Raw genomic sequence first — 17,138 nt, 5'->3', positions numbered from 1 at the left:
TTGTATTGTGCAGATGTCAGGGCTGCAGTGCAATGGGATCAGTCAGCATGGAGGACGTACCCTCCTTACTGGTCACTTATTTTGTGGCCGCGCTGTGTGAATACCGCCTAAAGGAAACACAATTGGAGACCGCCAACAAGCTGCTATTGACGGATCTATTAATCTTATTCCATGTCTCTTTGGGTATATTCACACTGAACGGGTAAAACCACATCATAGCTGACTCTGGGAAACTGCATGTGCCTGGACCGCCACATGTGAAGCCCCCTAATGTCCGCTGTGAGTGGGCTGCGGATGTCATTACCCCTTAGGGTTAACACTGACAGATTCTCACTTTAGATTCCGCACCTAAAATCTGCAACAAATTTACATTCCCAACGCAAGGGATTTCCAAAACCTCGTGGATGTTTCTGCTGCAGATTTGGGGGCCGCATTTTCTCTCCCCAGTGAACTTCCCGTGCAGATTGCGGCTCCTGTGTGAACGCTGCCCAGGCGGCCGCTGCTACTCACGTTCTGGTTGGTGTACCAGTACAGGGACGAGTCCTTCAGAATGAACCAGTACTTCTTCCACTTCTGTGTGAAGTAACCTTTGGCGTCTTTCTTCTTCCATAGCCAGCCCTCGCAGTCGCCGTGCCCCAGGTCTTTGCAGGAAATTCGCCGCCTGCTGCTCGTGAGTGACCCTCCTAAAATAGCGGGAAAGTCCTGCTTTATTCAATAGTGAATATGCACAAGTGTCCTGCAGACAGAGGTATGCGAAGAATATGTGAGCGGAGGGCTGATATCCCCTCCCCCGCGGAGCCAGCAGCTGCAGGGATCGAAACGCTGACCCCATTCAGGCCTTACGTTTTGCTTCATGATCTGTACGGATTTTCCACTGCACATTCAGTCGCGTCGTCCTCGTGTCTTCTGCTATTTCCAGTTTATAGAATCTTTGAAATTTAATTTATAAACATTTTACTATGTTTTAATTTACCTTTTGATCTTTTTTTGGTTTTAACCCTCAGCGATGCGTAATGGAAAGACTGTGGGAGAAAAAGCGTACGGTGAGATATAATAAAACATTACACTTCCGGATATACGATATAAGCTTATTACGGCAACACGGACACAAGAGCCCAGAGCCATTACTGAGGTACAAGAGGGCGCCAATGTGTATGGTCTGCAGGTTACTGATACATCATAGAATACTACTACTCCTATCATCCAGCACACATGATGTTAACCAACTTTGCAAATATATTGTTTAACTTATCTTGTGCTGTTCTTACTGTATGTTTTTAGGCATTTTACTCTAGTCACTGCCAAATCTGCACACACAATACTGATAATTACCAGATTTCCGTGCATTGTGGGACCTTAGACTTGTAAAGAGACAGATTTACACAGCGGGGGACCACCGTACGGCGAGAAAACACATAAGAGAGTTGTCAGAAGAGCTTTACATTGTGAAATCTCTACAAATTTAACTTACAATGCACTGATCCGAAATTACATCATGTTTATACTCTAGTCACACCTAGAGCTGCATCCACAATTTGTTGCTTTCTTGTACTGACACAGCAGTGCGTTCTTGGAGCTCACACAAGTTGCAGTAGATCAGATGGTAGAATATAATTAAGCCAAGTGTAGAGAGAAAACATTGGAACTGTGCGTACAGCACTAAATGTGACTAGAGCATTGATACCCAACCTGCAGCCCTCCAGCTGTTGTAAAACTACAATTCCCAGCATGCCTGGACAGCCTATAGCAGGGTATGGTGGGAGTTGTCGTTTTCCAACAGCTGGAGGGCCCCAGGTTGGGCACCAATGGACTAGATGTAACATGGGATCAGCACAAGATGGCCACATTGTAACAGATGGAGATTACACCGCACACTGGTCATTGTGCGACATTGTGGTCAGTAAGGAGCGCAGCTCTTGAAGTGTCTGGTGTCTTGCAGATTTTGCTGCATGTAATTAGTCACCTTTTTTTCCGTCACTGCACTAAACAATAAAGCCACGATTAATAACTGCTACGGTTTAGTCGCCCAAAGTGGCGCAATTATGAGACCGTTCATCAAGCGATGGGAGATTGTAAACCGCTTATGAAGGAAGTTATCATGACTCCTGCAGATACTGACCTGGTTCAGTCAGCGGCCCCCAGCTGTCAATGCTCAGACTATAGCGGGGCCTTTAGGCTCCTCCAGGCTAAGACTCTGTATCCTACAGCTCTCCTGCTGCTGTGAACTACAATTCCCAGAATAGCCTGTCACTCCAAGGCTGTGAGGACATGCTGGGAATGCCACTGGTTACAGATCCGTGGTTCTTCCCCTTCTGTCCGGTCTGACAGTCTGGTCCCTAATGATAGTGTGCACTGGCTGGGTCCCCCGGACACTGTCGAGGTGTCACCACGCATTGCTGCTCTCTGGAAGGGATGGTAAGGCGTGGTGCACCCCAATGGGAAATAAGTCCAGAGAGTCAGGGTCTCCAGTAACCAGGGTGCGTTTTTACTAGAGGAACTCAAGTGCAAAACAATACAGGAAGTGCACTGAGCAGCCTCTCCAGTCTCCTCCTGTGCTGAGGAAAGGCCTGAGGTAGCTGTCCCTCTCTGTCTGAAGGCTGGTGGCCCAGTCGTCCTGCTGGTTCCTTGCTCAAAGGGCTGGAGACCGAGGGTCTGTAGCTCAGTATCCCAGTCTCAGCATCTTTTTCTGGTCACTTCTGCAGTCTGGCAGAGTCTCTTCTACTAAACACTGGTCCATATCTGCAGACAATTGGGCACTCTGACTGCTCTCCTTATATATAGTTTCTAACTGAACTAGAACCTTCTCTTGGGAGCGGTAGAGTAGATAAACACAATGTATATAGAAACAATGTTGCAATTTCAGTCTGTCATAGACTTGTACAGAGTTTCAATACAGGTCTATGGGAATGACTAATCAGTTTTTCCAGACATAAAAAGGTCTTCAAACCTAAACAACAAAGATAAACTACACAGTCAACAATATAAAAAAGTAGAAGTGTAAACAACGACAGAAATCATAGTGCAAGTTAACCCTTTGACGTGCATTAAAGTAGTGAGTTGATGGTTTCACGTAGTATCAATAGGTGCAAATGTCCACAAATGTCCATAGCCCAAAGTACTCTTGCTCCAGGGCAGTACAATGGTAACGACCACTCTTCACATGACGCTGTAAGGTTTCATAGTAACCGATGTGTGTCAGATCATTTAAAGGGAATGTGACGCCAGAAAATGACCTATTGTTTAAATCACGTTTTTATGTTTAACATACTTTAAAAAATTTGTGGATGATGTTATTTTTAACTTTACATGTCAATATCTACATTTAAATAAAAACCATAAAATCCTGCAGATTTCACACTGGCCACTAAGCCTAATAATAGGTGCCATTTCTTGGTGTATACAAGATCTCTTTACTGCAGTTATCTTCTTATCTGTCATTCTAATCCTGCCTGTAATGATATCACCTCTGTGTATAAATAAGACAGACCACAATAGGTGACTGTCAAAGTTTATCTGTTCCCTCCCTGTACAATGACCTCTGCTGCGGTCACAGAGCCTAGAAGACTCTCCCACAGAAGTCAGTGAGGTCCTCTCCTGTCCATTGTGTCTATGGACCATGGGGCGGCCGTAAAGCAATTTTTTATTGCTGTGTAAATGCTGCAAAGAACATCTCTGGGAAGGTGGCCGCCCCCATAATCATGTTCATAAATAAAATAAAAAAGTCTGTAATCATAAGATAAGAATAGATTAGAACTGGCAGAAAAAAAATTGGTGACACATTTCCTTTAAGCTTTAGGCACAATTGGCACCTCAGTGCGGGCAGAGAAGAGGCGTGAGGCTCAGCAGGACCTGAGGAGACCTGCCAGTTAACCCTCACTAATGCTTATATCCCTCAGCTCAGTCACTGTGTACATACATTACTTATCCTGTACTGATCCTGAGGTACATCCTGTATTATACTCCAGAGCTGCACTCACTATTCTGCTGGTGCAGTCACTGTGTACATACATTACTTATCCTGTACAGATCCTGAGGTACATCCTGTATTATACTCCAGAGCTGCACTCACTATTCTGCTGGTGCAGTCACCGTGTACATACATTACTTATCCTGTACTGATCCTGAGGTACATCCTGTATTATACTCCAGAGCTGCACTCACTATTCTGCTGGTGCAGTCACCGTGTACATACATTACTTATCCTGTACTGATCCTGAGGTACATCCTGTATTATACTCCAGAGCTGCACTCACTATTCTGCTGGTGCAGTCACTGTGTACATACATTACTTATCCTGTACTGATCCTGAGTTACATTCTGTATTATACTCCAGAGCTGCACTCACTATTCTGCCGGTGCAGTCACTGTGTACATACATTACTTATCCTGTACTGATCCTGAGTTACATCCTGTATTATACTCCAGAGCTGCACTCACTATTCTGCTGGTGCAGTCACTGTGTACATACATTACTTATCCTGTACTGATCCTGAGTTACATCCTGTATTATACTCCAGAGCTGCACTCACTATTCTGCTGGTGCAGTCACTGTGTACATACATTACTTATCCTGTACTGATCCTGAGTTACATCCTGTATTATACTCCAGAGCTGCACTCACTATTCTGCTGGTGCAGTCACTATGTACATACATTACTTATCCTGTACTGATCCTGAGTTACATCCTGTATTATACTCCAGAGCTGCACTCACTATTCTGCTCGTGCAGTCACTGTGTACATACATTACTTATCCTGTACTGATCCTGAGTTACATCCTGTATTGTACTCCAGAGCTGCACTCACTATTCTGCTGGTGCAGTCACTGTGTACATACATTACTTATCCTGTACTGATCCTGAGTTACATCATGTATTATACTCCAGAGCTGCACTCACTATTCTGCTGGTGCAGTCACTGTGTACATACATTACTTTTCCTGTACTGATCCTGAGTTACATCCTGTATTATACTCCAGAGCTGCACTCACTATTCTGCTGGTGCAGTCACTGTGTACATACATTACTTATCCTGAGTTACATCCTGTATTATACTCCAGAGCTGCACTCACTATTCTGCTGGTGCAGTCACTGTGTACATACATTACTTATCCTGAGTTACATCCTGTATTATACTCCAGAGCTGCACTCACTATTCTGCTGGTGCAGTCACTGTGTACATACATTACTTATCCTGAGTTACGTCCTGTATTATAGCACCCCGCACTTTGCTCAGTGGCTGTTATGTGTCATGAATATAAATCCTTTATTCTTTTGCTCCCTCGGCCTCGGTTTTGCTCCTGTTTCTCTTCTAGTGGTGTTACTACTTCTGCACCTTTCTACTGTCTCTATTGGTCTAACCTCATGTCATCTTGAGTATTTATTCCAGGTCCTCCACAATGTGCATTTCTATTTTGTTATGTAACTGTTATGTTTACATGTAATTCGCCTGGTTCACCAGCAGGTGGAAGCAAACACGGCAGTGCTGTATGTAGATAGAATGGAACGTACCATTCCATTCTAACCCCCCGCTGGAAAGAAAGTGGGCTTGCCCTACTTCCTGAAGGAAGGGTGGGTCCCAGTTTCTAGTCAGTCAAGCTTACCCCCTGCTAGGGAAGGGTGTGCAGGGGCATGTCTCTGCTGGCCATGGAGGCCAAAGCTTGAAGCCTCAGAAGCCAGGAGGAAAGTTCCTTGGCATAACCATAAGTGTGACCAAAAAGTGAAGTGCAGCATACAGAAGAAGCTGAGTCATACAGCCAGCCTGTCAGTACAGCAGAGTCAGAGAGAAACAGATATAGCAGAGTGGAGTTTGCCTGCCAGTTTCATGCTAAAGCCTGCTGGAACCAAGACAAAGCCTGTAAACCGTTTTAGAGAACATTTATGCGAAGTAAAGCTGCCATTGAACCCGATCTCAAGGTCTGGACTCAAGTTAGTTCTTTTATTCCTCAATTATTTCCCCTATTTATTGCTTCAGAGCCAAAGCCTGGGGTCCAGAGGTATCCAGGTAGGAGCACCGTGACACACATAAAGACACATAGGCCGCACTATACCACTCGGCATTCCTCCTCCTGGGACGCACAACATCGAGGGCCCTAGGGGGAGGCGCTTATTACCTCCCCTGCCCGGGGTTGTCAGACGAGACGCAATGTTCTTCTGTCTCCATCCATCTAGATTTATCTGTGAGACTTTGCACCTAATCTGGGAAATACATTATGGAAACATCAATCCGGTGACACAGCAGCCCCCGACGTACGGTAAAAGTAATGAAAACAAAGTGATGGCGCTGCAGGAAGCCGCTCGTTCCGTGAATTACAACAGCAATATAGTAATAATAATAACTTAATGGGAGGTGGTGACTGCGCATGCGCCAAGTCTTCTGCGGGAGATGAAGTGCTGGCAGCAAAATGCAAGGAACTGAGCATTAATATTCAATTACTCCTGGCGGGGGAGGGGAAGCCCTCATTATAAGGCACAATTCATACAAAGTGGAGGAAAGAGCAAGTACAGGCGTAGTAAGACTGCCAGCTGCTGAGATCCCGCACTATAGGCACAGATATAACATACTATTACCGTGTTACATCTATTCCTGCTGACAACCTGCCTGTACACCATGTCTGAGAGGTTGTCACAGCCCCGCCCCCTGTTATTATTTGGTGAGGTCTCTTTCAGTCATGTCTGATATCTGCCGGTCAGTAAGTCGCTCCGGTTACATAAGTCACTCGTGTTTCCCCCCTGGTTGACCTTCCAGTGAGGCTGCACTACTTCTGCATGGTCTGCTGTATGAACAGCACTTATCACATTACTGCCGCCTTTCTGCTTCGCATTGGAGGCGGACGACTTGCATCCATGACTGCCATCCAGAGCCGCTCCCCGCACGGGCCGGGGGCTCAGATCTGGACGGCAGTCACCAGCAGCAAGTCATTAGGAAGGTCGTACAGAGAAGGCTGTCTACGGGCAACCTCACAGGCGCCATCTTCTTCTTTCAGATGATGTTTAGGGTAAAGAACCGACAAAATGAGATTGTCAGAGAAGCTGCAGAAGTCTGGTAATGGCAGAAGTGGACACAGTGCACCAGGGAGAGGCGCGCACCAGGGAGAGGCGTGCACCAGGGAGAGGCGTGCACCAGGAAGAGGCGTGCACCAGGGAGAGGCGTGCACCAGGGAGAGGCGTGCACCAGGGAGAGGCGTGCACCAGGAAGAGGCGTGCACCAGGGAGAGGCGTGCACCAGGGAGAGGCGTGCACCAGGGAAGGGCGTGCACCAGGGAAGGGCGTGCACCAGGGAGAGGCGTGCACCAGGGAGAGGCGTGCACCAGGGAAGGGCGTGCACCAGGGAAGGGCGTGCACCAGGGAGAGGCGTGCACCAGGGAAGGGCGTGCACCAGGGAGAGGCGTGCACCAGGGAGAGGCGTGCACCAGGGAGAGGCGTACACCAGGGAGAGGCGCGCACCAGGGAGAGGCGTGCACCAGGGAGAGGCGTGCACCAGGGAGAGGCATGCACCAGGGAGAGACGTACACCAGGGAGAGACGTACACCAGGGAGAGGCGTACACCAGGGAGAGGCATGCACGAGAAAGAGGCGTGCACCAGGGAGAGGCGTACACCAGGGAGAGGCGTGCACCAGGGAGAGGCGTGCACCAGGGAGAGGCGTGCACCAGGGAGAGGCGTGCACCAGGGAGAGGCGTACACCAGGGAGAGGAGTACACGAGGGAGAGGCGTGCACCAGGGAAGGGCGTGCACCAGGGAGAGGCGTACACCAGGGAGAGGCGTACACCAGGGAGAGGCGCACACCAGGGAGAGGCGTACACGAGGGACAGGCGTGCACCAGGGAGAGGCGTGCACCAGGGAGAGGCGTGTACCAGGGAGAGGCGTGCACCAGGGAGAGGCGCGCACCAGGGAGAGTCGCGCACCAGGGAGAGGCGTGCACCAGGGAGAGGCGCGCACCAGGGAGAGGCGCGCACCAGGGAGAGGCGTGCACCAGGGAAGGGCGTGCACCAGGGAAGGGCGTGCACCAGGGAGAGGCGTGCACCAGGGAGAGGCGTGCACCAGGGAGAGGCGTGCACCAGGGAGAGGCGTACACCAGGGAGAGGCGTACACCAGGGAGAGGCATACACCAGGGAGAGGCGCGCACCAGGGAGAGGCGTACACCAGGGAGAGGCATACACCAGGGAGAGGCGTGCACCAGGGAGAGGCGTGCACCAGGGAGAGGCGTACCGGAGATGGGGTGACAGCAGTTTGTGTACGGTCCCCAAATCCAGTAACCTCGGGTTCCTGATGGTTTTATCACACACCCAGAATGGATTTACAGAGAGAAGTAGGGTCTTTCCTGTATAAATCCCGTCCCTTTATGACCCACTCCTGACATTGCCTTTAAAAACTGCATCAAGACGTTGTGTGTGAAAGCAACCCGAGTTATTGTCACCACTAAATCATTATAATGACTAGATCGTTACAACCAAGTAATTACATAACTACTAGATCGCTATAAACACAATATCATTATATCCACTATAACGAGTACATCAGGACAGCTCCTAGATCACTGTAACCACTACAGTCGTGGCCAAAAGTTTTGAGAATTACATAAATATTGGAAATTGGAAAAGTTGCTGCTTAAGTTTTTATAATAGCAATTTGCATCTACTCCAGAATGTTATGAAGATGATCAGATGAATTGCATCGTCCTTCTTTGCCATGAAAATTAACTTAATCCCCAAAAAAACCTTTCCACTGCATTTCATTGCTGTCAGTAAAGGACCTGCTGAGATCATTTCAGTAATCGTCTTGTTAACTCAGGTGAGAATGCTGACGAGCACAAGGCTGGAGATCATTATGTCAGGCTGATTGGGGTAAAATGGCAGACTTGACCTGTTAAAAGGAGGGTGATGCTTGAAATCATTGTTCTTCCATTGTTAACCATGGTGACCTGCAAAGAAACGCGTGCAGCCATCATTGCGTTGCATAAAAATGGCTTCACAGGCAAGGACATTGTGGCTACTAAGATTGCACCTCAATCAACAATTTATAGGACCATCAAGAACTTCAAGGAAAGAGGTTCAATTCTTGTTAAGGCGGCTTCAGGGCGTCCGAGAAAGTCCAGCAAGCGCCAGGATGGTCTCCTAAAGAGGATTCAGCTGCGGGGTCGGAGTGCCACCAGTGCAGAGCTTGCTCAGGAATGGCAGCAGGCAGGTGTGAGCGCATCTGCACGCACAGTGAGGCCAAGACTTTTGGAAGATGGCCTGATGTCAAGAAGGGCAGCAAAGAAGCCACTTCTCTCCAAAAACCCATCAGGGGCAGATTGATCTTCTGCAGAAAATATGGTGAATGGACGGCTGAGGACTGGGGCAAAGTCATATTCTCTGATGAAGCCTCTTTCCGATTGTTTGGGGCATCAGGAAAAAGGCTTGTCCGGAGAAGAAAAGGTGAGCGCTACCATCAGTCCTGTGTCATGCCAACAGTAAAGCCTCCTGAGGCCATTCATGTGTGGGGCGGCTTCTCATCCAAGGGAGTGGGCTCACTCACAATTCTGCCCAAAAACACAGCCATGAATAAAGAATGGAACCAAAACACCCTCCAACAGCAACTTCTTCCAACAATCCAACAACAGTTTGGTGAAGAACAATGCATTTTCCAGCACGATGGAGCACCGCGCCATAAGACAAAAGTGATAACTAAGTGGCTCGGGGACCAAAACGTTGACATTTTGGGTCCATGGCCTGGAAACTCCCCAGATCTTAATCCCATTGAGAACTTGTGGTCAATCCTCAAGAGGCGGGTGGACAAACAAAAACCCACTAATTCTGACAAACTCCAAGAAGTGATTATGAAAGAATGGGTTGTCAGTCAGGAATTGGCCCAGAAGTTGATTGAGAGCATGCGCAGTCGGATTGCAGAGGTCCTGAAAAAGAAGGGCCAACACTGCAAATACTGACTCTGCATAAATGTCATGTAATTGTCGCTAAAAGCCTTTGAAACGTATGAAGTGCAAGTAATTATTTCACTACATCACAGAAACAACTGAAACAAAGACCTAAAAGCAGTTTAGCAGCAAACTTTGTGAAAACGAATATTTGTGTCATTCTCAAAACTTTTGGCCACGACTGTAGATCACTATAAACATAAGGGGGGCATTTACTAGGACCGGTGATTTAGAGGCCGGTCTTAGTCCATGTCCACTGTCACTTAATGCATCGGCCTCTACATAACTTAGGCGCTTTACCGCCGGTCGTGTGTCTTGCTAAAATGTACGCCAGCTTCCTTGCTGTCGTAGATTTGTCATTTTCTAACGCCAAAAACAGGCAAAGAAAGTGATGAATCAGACGGGCCTACCAGCGCGCCCCATCGCCCACCCTCATCACGCCCCCTTCTTCAGCCACCTTGGAAAAGTGGCGTGAGCGGGAAAAGTTGCAGATTCAGCCACAAATGCTCTTTGCGACCAAATCTGCAACAAGTATAAAAAAAGTATACAAAAAGTGTTGTACTTCCCATAATAAATTGCTCCCAGTATCATTATAGCCACTAGATCTTTATAATCATTACATAGCTAGTAGATCCCTATAATCACTAGATCGCTATAATCACTAGATCGCTATAATCACTAGATCCCTATAATCACTAGATCGCTATGATCACTAGATCCCTATAATCACTAGATCGCTATAATCACTAGATCCATATAATCACTAGATCCATATAATCACTAGATCGCTATAATCACTAGATCGCTATAATCACTAGATCCCTATAATCACTAGATCGCTATAATCACTAGATCCCTATAATCACTAGATCGCTATAATCACTAGATCGCTATAATCACTAGATCCCTATAATCACTAGATCGCTATAATCACTAGATCGCTATAATCACTAGATCACTATAATCACTAGATCCCTATAATCACTAGATCACTATAATCACTAGATCTTTATAACAATCAGGTAAGTAGTCATAATGCGTACCTTCCTCATCGATGTGGTTCCTTGTCGCTCCGCTGCAGAACTTGTGTACCTTGAATCAGATAAAATACCATAAACATCCAGAGGAATGACACCCGGCAGCATCTCCCTTCCTTAAAGGGGAACCCCACATTTGAATTACATTTTTAGACATTTATATAAAGGAAATATCCCCTCTAAATCTCCCCGATCTTAAAGGGGTCGTCCAGGGGGTCCCAGAACTAGCACCTCACCTGTCCATGGGTTGTGTCTGGTATTACTGCTCCGCTCCATTGAGGTAAATGAGGCTGAGCTGCAGTACTACATACAAGCTGTGGACAGGTGTGCTGCTGTTTTTGGCAGAAGCTAGCCCTACTTTTCTGATCACGGATAACCCCTTTAATGACATTTACACCTTTTCTTCTGGTACAACGTTATCCTGACATTTCCCTAATTTATGTGTCTGCGCCAAAAACCTATCTAAAAAGTGGCACAACCCTGGGAATGGCCCAAACTCAGTCGGAAACACAGACTCATGGGCGGAGTTTGCTTTAGCTCTGCCCCTTTTGGCTCAAGGTAGCGCAAATTTGCTGTGACAGTCTCTGAAAATTGGGGACAGTTGGCAGCTATGCACAAATAGAAACATCTTGGTTTCTACACTTTTTTTTCTGTGATAGACCTGGTGCACGAATAGACCGCCGGGCTAATCTTACACCATCTACAGGATTAGGAAATCTGGTGCAGGGATAGACGGCCGGGCTAATCTTACACCATCTACAGGATTAGGAAATCTGGTGCACGAATAGACCGCCGGGCTAATCTTACACCATCTACAGTATTAGGAAATCTGGTGCACGAATAGACTGCCGAGCTAATCTTACACCATCTACAGGATTAGGAAATCTGGTGCAGGGATAGACCGCCGGGCTAATCTTACACCATCTACAGGATTAGGAAATCTAGTGCAGGGATAGACCACCGGGCTAATCTTACACCATCTACAGGATTAGGAAATCTGGTGCAGGGATAGACCGCCGAGCTAATCTTACACCATCTACAGGATTAGGAAATCTGGTGCAGGGATAGACCGCCGAGCTAATCTTACACCATCTACAGGATTAGGAAATCTAGTGCAGGGATAGACCACCGGGCTAATCTTACACCATCTACAGGACTAGGAAATCTGGTGCAGGGATAGACCGCCGGGCTAATCTTACACCATCTACAGGATTAGGAAATCTGGTGCACGAATAGACCGCCGGGCTAATCTTACACCATCTACAGGATTAGGAAATCTGGTGCAGGGATAGACCACCAGGCTAATCTTACACCATCTACAGGATTAGGAAATCTGGTGCAGGGATAGACTGCCGGGCTAATCTTACACCATCTACAGGATTAGGAAATCTGGTGCAGGGATAGACCGCCGAGCTAATCTTACACCATCTACAGGATTAGGAAATCTGGTGCAGGGATAGACTGCCGAGCTAATCTTACACCATCTACAGGATTAGGAAATCTGGTGCAGGGATAGACCGCCGAGCTAATCTTACACCATCTACAGGATTAGGAAATCTAGTGCAGGGATAGACCACCGGGCTAATCTTACACCATCTACAGGACTAGGAAATCTGGTGCAGGGATAGACCGCCGGGCTAATCTTACACCATCTACAGGATTAGGAAATCTGGTGCACGAATAGACCGCCGGGCTAATCTTACACCATCTACAGGATTAGGAAATCTGGTGCAGGGATAGACCACCAGGCTAATCTTACACCATCTACAGGATTAGGAAATCTGGTGCAGGGATAGACCGCCGGGCTAATCTTACACCATCTACAGGATTAGGAAATCTGGTGCAGGGATATACCGCCGGGCTAATCTTACACCATCTACAGGATTAGAAAATCTGGTGCACGAATAGACTGCCGGGCTAATCTTACACCATCTACAGTATTAGGAAATCTGGTGCAGGAATAGACCACCGAGCTAATCTTACACCATCTAGAGGATTAGGAAATCTGGTGCAGGGATAGACCGCCGAGCTAATCTTACACCATCTACAGGATTAGGAAATCTGGTGCAGGAATAGACCGCCGGGCTAATCTTACACCATCTACAGTATTAGGAAATCTGGTGCAGGAATAGACCACTGGGCTAATCTTACACCATCTACAGGATTAGGAAATCTGGTGCAGGGATAGACCGCCGGGCTAATCTTACACCATCTACAGTATTAGGAAATCTGGTGCAGGAATCGACCGCCGGGCTAATCTTACACCATCTACAGGATTAGGAAATCTGGTGCAAGGATAGACCGCCTAGCTAATCTTACACCAACTACAGTATTAGGAAATCTGGTGCAGGAATAGACCGCCTAGCTAATCTTACACCATCTACAGGATGAGGAAATCTGGTGCAGGGATAGACCGCCAAGCTAATCTTACACCATCTACAGTATTAGGAAATCTGGTGCAGGGATAGACCGCCGAGCTAATCTTACACCATCTACAGTATTAGGAAATCTGGTGCAGGAATAGACCGCCGGGCTAATCTTACACCATCTACAGTATTAGGAAATCTGGTGCAGGAATAGACCTCCTAGCTAATCTTACACCATCTACAGTATTAGGAAATCTGGTGCAGGGATAGACCGCCGGGCTAATCTTACACCATCTACTGGATTAGGAAATCTGGTGCAGGGATAGACCGCCGGGCTAATCTTACACCATCTACAGGATTAGGAAATCTGGTGCAGGGATAGACCGCCGGGCTAATCTTACACCATCTACAGGATTAGGAAATCTGGTGCAGGGATAGACTGCCGGGCTAATCTTACACCATCTACAGGATTAGGAAATCTGGTGCAGGGATAGACTGCCGGGCTAATCTTACACCATCTACAGGATTAGGAAATCTGGTGCAGGGATAGACTGCCGGGCTAATTTTACACCATCTACAGGATTAGGAAATCTGGTGCAGGGATAGACCGCCGGGCTAATCTTACACCATCTACAGCATTAGGAAATCTGGTGCAGGGATAGACCGCCGGGCTAATCTTACACCATCTACAGTATTAGGAAATCTGGTGCAGGGATAGACCTCCTAGCTAATCTTACACCATCTACAGGATTAGGAAATCTGGTGCAGGGATAGACCGCCGGGCTAATCTTACACCATCTACAGTATTAGGAAATCTGGTGCAGGGATAGACCACCGAGCTAATCTTACACCATCTACAGGATTAGGAAATCTGGTGCAGGGATAGACCGCCGGGCTAATCTTACACCATCTACAGTATTAGGAAATCTGGTGCAGGGATAGACCGCCGGGCTAATCTTACACCATCTACAGGATTAGGAAATCTGGTGCAGGGATAGACCGCCGGGCTAATCTTACACCATCTACAGGATTAGGAAATCTGGTGCAGGGATATACCGCCGGGCTAATCTTACACCATCTACAGGATTAGAAAATCTGGTGCACGAATAGACTGCCGGGCTAATCTTACACCATCTACAGTATTAGGAAATCTGGTGCAGGAATAGACCACCGAGCTAATCTTACACCATCTAGAGGATTAGGAAATCTGGTGCAGGGATAGACCGCCGAGCTAATCTTACACCATCTACAGGATTAGGAAATCTGGTGCAGGAATAGACCGCCGGGCTAATCTTACACCATCTACAGTATTAGGAAATCTGGTGCAGGAATAGACCACTGGGCTAATCTTACACCATCTACAGGATTAGGAAATCTGGTGCAGGGATAGACCGCCGGGCTAATCTTACACCATCTACAGTATTAGGAAATCTGGTGCAGGAATCGACCGCCGGGCTAATCTTACACCATCTACAGGATTAGGAAATCTGGTGCAAGGATAGACCGCCTAGCTAATCTTACACCAACTACAGTATTAGGAAATCTGGTGCAGGAATAGACCGCCTAGCTAATCTTACACCATCTACAGGATGAGGAAATCTGGTGCAGGGATAGACCGCCAAGCTAATCTTACACCATCTACAGTATTAGGAAATCTGGTGCAGGGATAGACCGCCGAGCTAATCTTACACCATCTACAGTATTAGGAAATCTGGTGCAGGAATAGACCGCCGGGCTAATCTTACACCATCTACAGTATTAGGAAATCTGGTGCAGGAATAGACCTCCTAGCTAATCTTACACCATCTACAGTATTAGGAAATCTGGTGCAGGGATAGACCGCCGGGCTAATCTTACACCATCTACTGGATTAGGAAATCTGGTGCAGGGATAGACCGCCGGGCTAATCTTACACCATCTACAGGATTAGGAAATCTGGTGCAGGGATAGACCGCCGGGCTAATCTTACACCATCTACAGGATTAGGAAATCTGGTGCAGGGATAGACTGCCGGGCTAATCTTACACCATCTACAGGATTAGGAAATCTGGTGCAGGGATAGACTGCCGGGCTAATCTTACACCATCTACAGGATTAGGAAATCTGGTGCAGGGATAGACTGCCGGGCTAATTTTACACCATCTACAGGATTAGGAAATCTGGTGCAGGGATAGACCGCCGGGCTAATCTTACACCATCTACAGCATTAGGAAATCTGGTGCAGGGATAGACCGCCGGGCTAATCTTACACCATCTACAGTATTAGGAAATCTGGTGCAGGGATAGACCTCCTAGCTAATCTTACACCATCTACAGGATTAGGAAATCTGGTGCAGGGATAGACCGCCGGGCTAATCTTACACCATCTACAGTATTAGGAAATCTGGTGCAGGGATAGACCACCGAGCTAATCTTACACCATCTACAGGATTAGGAAATCTGGTGCAGGGATAGACCGCCGGGCTAATCTTACACCATCTACAGTATTAGGAAATCTGGTGCAGGGATAGACCGCCGGGCTAATCTTACACCATCTACAGGATTAGGAAATCTGGTGCAGGGATAGACCGCCGGGCTAATCTTACACCATCTACAGGATTAGGAAATCTGGTGCAGGGATAGACCGCCGGGCTAATCTTACACCATCTACTGGATTAGGTAATCTGGCCATTGTACTTTTTTCCAGTCACATCCAAAGCTGCATCAACCATCCTACTTTTTGCTGTTACCAGAGAGTAGTGGATTGTGGGAGCTCAGATGAAAGGGCTGAGCTGTCTGGTCACATATCATTCATATATGAATCATCATCATCATCACCATCATTATAATATATAAATCAGCAGCAGCATCATATTCACCACAATCACCAATCTCATACATAATATTTGTAATTGCTATCAGCACCCCCATCTAGAGTTGCCGTCTGGCCAGTATACCATGGCCTTGCCATTATTACCAGCAGTGGTAGTAATTTTCAGTAGCCATGAGGTAGGAGATACCTCCATGCTACTAAATGCTATATCGCTGGCTGAGATGTAAGCGGAGAACCTAAGCTTTAAGGCATAACCAGGACCATGTTGGCTGCCCCAGAGCCCGAGGTAATACCTGCAGATAGCATACATACCTGCTACATAGCCTGAGATATTCCAGGTTGAAGCAGCCTCCCCCTCATCCGCTAGCATGGAGGAGGGGCAGGGGGTAGGCGCTGACAGCCAGCATGGAGGAGGGGCAGGGGGTAGGCGCTGACAGCCAGCATGGAGGAGGGGCAGGGGGTAGGCGCTGACAGCCAGCAGGAGGCTCCTGTCTCTATGTGACTGTACATGACCCCAGAGGAGGGCTACGGCTGGGTTCACACTGGCATTGTTATTTCCATTGTTCTGATCCAATATAGGAGAAGAATAAAAATAATGGAAGCAGCGCTTCCACCAAATGACAGGAATCAACGCCAGCGGACGGAACGCACTGACTATGATGGCATCTGGTTTCCATTAGAAAACCCAGCATTTTACCTGACAAAAAGTGTAGCCTGCCGAGCCATTCTGAATTTGTTATGGAATATGCAGCAGCGGCTCCTGATTAATGTGAATGAGCGCTAACATGGACTTCTGAGGGTGTAAAGTTTGGCCAAGTTCACATCAGCAGTAATGGTTTCTGTACTTTTCGGCTATGTGACCAATTATCTCAGTGGCGTCAGATCCACATCACTTGACTCTTCTCTCGTCATAAATATTGAAAACATGATGGAATAAAGTCCTATCTGCAGGACAATAGGAACCTGGTGGAAACATGGTGAAAACATAATGGGAACATGGCGGAAACATAA

General features: G+C 47.2%; 1 protein-coding gene across 1 annotated transcript in view; it reads right to left on the bottom strand.

Moving 5' to 3' along the window:
* The window catches only part of LOC122919544 (connector enhancer of kinase suppressor of ras 2-like), a 258,874-nt gene that overhangs the window by 25,951 nt on the left and 215,785 nt on the right, over nucleotides 1-17,138 (bottom strand). The window contains exons 14-16 of the mRNA XM_044268620.1: nucleotides 10,956-11,004; nucleotides 974-1,022; nucleotides 511-683 (exon numbers count right to left, since the gene is read on the bottom strand). Of these exons, the coding sequence (XP_044124555.1) occupies nucleotides 511-683; nucleotides 974-1,022; nucleotides 10,956-11,004 (271 nt within the window). The remainder of the gene's footprint in view (nucleotides 1-510; nucleotides 684-973; nucleotides 1,023-10,955; nucleotides 11,005-17,138) is intronic.

This window comes from Bufo gargarizans, chromosome 9 (genome assembly GCF_014858855.1).
Source record: "Bufo gargarizans isolate SCDJY-AF-19 chromosome 9, ASM1485885v1, whole genome shotgun sequence".
NCBI lineage: Eukaryota > Metazoa > Chordata > Amphibia > Anura > Bufonidae > Bufo > Bufo gargarizans.
This window is presented reverse-complemented; position numbering and strand designations above follow the sequence as displayed.